The sequence below is a fragment of the Elephantulus edwardii genome, unplaced genomic scaffold, assembly GCF_000299155.1.
Source record: "Elephantulus edwardii isolate Elephantulus edwardi_28Jun2011 unplaced genomic scaffold, EleEdw1.0 scaffold00242, whole genome shotgun sequence".
Lineage (NCBI taxonomy): Eukaryota > Metazoa > Chordata > Mammalia > Macroscelidea > Macroscelididae > Elephantulus > Elephantulus edwardii.
Window position 1 is genome coordinate 3,236,080 of NW_006399992.1, and position 4,797 is coordinate 3,240,876.

At 35.7% G+C, this 4,797-nt stretch overlaps 1 protein-coding gene across 1 annotated transcript in view; it reads right to left on the reverse strand.

Moving 5' to 3' along the window:
• Positions 1-4,797, reverse strand: part of HFM1 (HFM1, ATP-dependent DNA helicase homolog (S. cerevisiae)) — a 180,285-nt gene that overhangs the window by 94,068 nt on the left and 81,420 nt on the right. The window contains 1 exon segment of the mRNA XM_006898967.1: positions 687-788. Coding sequence (XP_006899029.1) covers positions 687-788 — 102 coding nt within the window.

The following is a 4,797-nucleotide window of genomic DNA, read 5'->3' on the forward strand; positions in this document are numbered from 1 at the left end:
GGCTAGGGATAATCACATATGAACTAGTTAGACTAGAGGACAAAAATAAATTTAATGATGATATTTATATGCACAAACTTAAGTTTGGAGAAAATTAGTCTTGAGAGGGTTATTAAAAATGCCTATATGCCTTGGTAGAAAAGAAATAAAGCCACTGAGATCTCAGGCAAAATAAAGATTTATGCAGATGTTCACTGAAATTAATAATAATAATTTTTAAAAAAAGATTGTTTTTAGCATACTGTAATGAGAGATGTAGTTTAATAATTACAGATAGTGATTATGACTTGGGAGTCAAACATAATCTGAACCTTTATGTTCAATCTATTTTATCAGTTTCTTAATGTTACATAGTGATTAGTTGTGAAGAAGAATAAATGCAATAATATAATACTGATAGAAAAACATGATATAAGGTGTGGTTGCAAGCATGTAAAAAATGTACTAGGCAGGTACATGCCAAAAGTTTTAACAAAGAAGTTTCATTTTTTAATAAATTCTGTTTTCCAAATTGACTAAAGTTCATTTTCCTAAAAAAGGATTAATTTAGAAAATAAAGTTGCAATCTTCCACCAGTGAAACCTGCCATGATTCATGCTAAAAACTATAAAGCTTCTCCTCTTTGAGAGAGAGAGAGAGAGCAGGAGCCTAAATAATCATTTTTAAATAATCAACTGTAAAATTACTAATAGTGATGAAAAAATTACCAGTTGGTTTGAAATGAACATCTTCATCCATCTTTATCAGATTTAGAGATGATAAATCATTTAAATTCTTCAAACATAATTCTGTTCAATTACAGAAAACATATTTTAATAAAATAACAAAGCATAACAGAATTTCTTATCAAATACATTGAAACTGTTGTTGTAGTCACTAAAGCAGTAAAAAACCAAATTTAAATGAAAGCAAACTAATATGAAAAAATAATCCCTAGTAATAACTAACACAAATTATAAATGTCATTGTTGTTAAGTGCCATCAAGTCACATATGACACATAGCAACCCCATGAACAACTGATCACAACCCTGCCCTTTTCTGTGCCATCCTCATCATCGCTGGCACACTTGAGCCCACTGCTGCAGTCACTGTGCCAATCCATCTTTCTCTCTTTTGTTGACCCTCCACATTTCCTAACATGATGTCTCTCTCCAAGAACCAATCTCTTGTAGTAACATACCCAAAGTATAAAAGATGAAGGTTAATAATTTTTGCTTCTGAGGAGCACTCTGGCTTCACCTTCTCAAAGATATATCCGCTTGTTCTTTTGACAGTCCATGGACTATTCAGTACTCTCCTTGAACAACACAACTTAAAAGTATGAATTCTTCTGCCATTCTTATTCATTGTTAGCTCTCAGAGGTACAATTGATAAAAAAACCAAAACCCATGACTTGAATCAAAAGCACTTTAGTCTTTACACTGACATCATTATTCTTCAGGAGCCGCAGAACTACTAGTGGATTGGGACCACCAGAGATACTTCCTTTGGGTTAACGTCACAACTCCCTACACTGCCAGAGCTCCCCTAATAAAAGTCTCGTAGAGTTTATTACTAATTTCAATAAAAGAATATAAGTGGTGTAGTTGTGGGAGGGTAAAACCAGGCTGTTGCTTGGAAGTAAAGATTCTGCAGCTTTGTCTGACATACTCTGGACATGTTGCAAGGAGGGACCAGTTTTTGGAGAGGGACGTCATACTTTGGAGGGTGGAGGGACAGTGCAGGAGAGGAAGACCCTCGATGAGATGAAATGATTCTGCGACTGGGGTAATGGGGTAGGTGTGTCAGAGACAGTAAGACTGGCACAGTATAAAGCAGGGTTTAGGGTTGTTGTATACAAGGTTGCTATGAGTTGCAGGCAACTCCATGGCACACAAAAACAACAGTTGTAAATCACTTAAACGCAGTATTTCTTAGATTATATGAATACTAAAAACAACTGTTTTGTTAAATATTTTTATATTAAATTGCAACATTACTAGTTTTATTAACAGTAACTTAGTAGAACACTTTTTTATTTTTATCTTGCTTTTCCTTTAATTATAACTCAGGCCAAAGTCATACAGTTTGAATCTACCAGCTCTTCTATAGGTTAAAGATGGGCAATCTTCTGTGAGATTTACTGCCTCTGAAAACTTGCTGGAGGGTCAGATATGAGTTGGTTCCAATTCCACAGTGCATAACAACAACTTTATCCTCAAAAAGCTATTTCTATTGATACAGATACTCAAAACAGCATAGGTATAATACCAGAAAATTTTATAAAATCAGCAAGAATAAAAATAATATCTGTGGTCCTTGAATATTCCTCACTGGAACATGCAGAGAAGACCCGGTATTTCTTTAAATTTTTTTCACATTTCATTAATTTATTTCTAGAATTTAATTTAGTAGGCATATTTTAAAAGTTTCTTTTTTTATTCTCCTCCCGCCGCCCCCCCCAGTTCTCTTTTTCCTTTGTAGAAAAGTTATTTCATTGTTATACACACACACACCAGTCCACTTTACTATGCATCTCTTATTCTAGACTCTCTTGTCATGCCAATAATACCTAATCATACATTCCTTTTATATAGTTCTCTTCCTCATCTGTTTCAATGCCATGTACATGATTTATCCGCCCTCTTCTTAGTTTTCCCCCAACCCCCATATCAGTCCTGGTTTATAACAGTGGCATTATGCAATATTTGTCTTTTAGTGGCTGAGATATTTCACTCAACATAATGTTTTCCATGGTCACCTACTTTGTATAATATTTCATGAGTTCTTTGTTTTTCAGTGCTGCATAATATTCCATCATGTGAATATACCACAATTTCTCTGTCCATTCATTTGTTGATGGGCACTTGCATTGTTTCCAACCCTTTGTTATTATGAACAAAGCAGCGTTGCCACCCACACTAATAAAAACACACACATGCTTAATGCTGCTTTGTTGACTTGGTATTTCTTATGGTAAGGGGAGCTGTGGTTTCAGGAGAACAATATATTCTTGCACTCTATCATCCCTGAATCTTCCTGACTGTAATATGCAGAAAAGGCTTGGGATTTCTTAAGCCAGTGGGGAACAGGTATTGATCAGCCATGGTTTCCAGAGAATAACAGTCACTCCACTTCAGGATGGGGTGTAAAAGGGCAGCACTGATGTATATAGCTCATTCACAGAATATCACCCTCCCCTGTGATGGTATACACATTATAACAGCTACCAAGAAAAGATTCACATAATGTCAAGAAATCAGAAGGCTGCCTCAAACATCATGAAAAAACCAAAATTACCTTTCACCTAAAGAAGTAGACCCAATGAATACCCCACATACAGAAAACCAGAAGAAATATGTTGATGCAGAGTTATTTGAACAGCTATAGAAGAAGGTGCAAATGATGGAAGAATTTAAGGTAGCCATTAGGAAAGTAAATACTCCAGAACGAAAGAGAAAGAAAAAATAGATTGATGAGGAACAACTTAAAAAACTACAGAAGAAAATGCAAAAGGTAGAAAAAGGAGTTTAAACTATAGATAAAGAGGATAAAGAACTTAAAAAATCACCACTAGACAAAGAGGCACTTCCAACACAGTACTGAAAATAATAGCAAAGCATGAAAATGCAAGCTAGGATATTTAGAAATGGTAGAAGTGTCAAACATGCTGGAGGAACAAAATGGTATAACAGAAAAGATGGAACAGAAAGTCCAGTGAGCTAGAAGACAAGAGCCTCAATGGAAACATACTAGAAGAAAAAACAGATCTGAGACATAAAAAATAAATGAAGAAACCATTATAATCCTATGGAATGACATCAAAATGAGCAATATATGTATGCGTGGAATTCCAGAACACAAGAGGGACAAGAGACTTAAAAAAATTGCAGAAGAGGTACTAGAAGAGAACTTCCCAGATATTATAGCAAACACTAAAATGACTAGACGCAAAAAGAAAAACTTAAAAGACATATCATGGTCAAATTCTCCACATTAAAAGACATAGCTAGAATGCTAAATGGGGGGGGGCACAATCCAAAAAGTCACTTGCAAAAGAGAAATAATTAGATTAAGAGGTGATTTTTCAGCAGAAACCAAGCCAGCTAGAAGGCAAAGGAATAGCACATACAGAAAGTTGAAAGAAAACAATTGCCAGCCAAGGAACCTGTACCCAGCAGAGCTCCCCATCAAATATGAAGGAAAGGTCAGGTCATTTGTGGAAAAGAAAGAACTTAAGGAATTTGTGAAAAAAATACCGAAACTACAAAAATTTTAAGGAAAAGTCCCTCACACAGAGACACCACAGGGATGTGGGTGGACCACTGTAACAAGAAAAAAAGGGGGGGGGGGAACACAGCAAAATGGAAATGATAAAACCTGGCCTGTCAATACATAGACAGAAGAGGAAGAAAAGACCAAAATGGATGTCAGAAGAAACTCTGAAGATTGCACTGGAACGTAGAGAAGCCAAAGCACAAGGAAGAATCCAAGACACTAAAGAGCTGAACAGAAGATTCCAAAAGGCAGCACGGAATGACAAAGCAAAATACTACAATGAAATGTGCGAGGCGCTAGAGTGGGAAGATCAAAAGGGCCGCATTGGTTCAGCATTTCTTAAGCTCAAGGAACTGAAGAACAAATTCAAACTTCAAGTTGCTATAATCAAGGATGCTTTAGGCAGAATGTTAAATGATCCAGGAGGTATCAAAAGAAGATGGAAGGAATATACTGAGTCATTGTATAGAAAGGAATTGGCAGATACAGAAAAATTTAATGAAGCCGCATTTGAGCAAGAGCCTATGGTGATGAAGG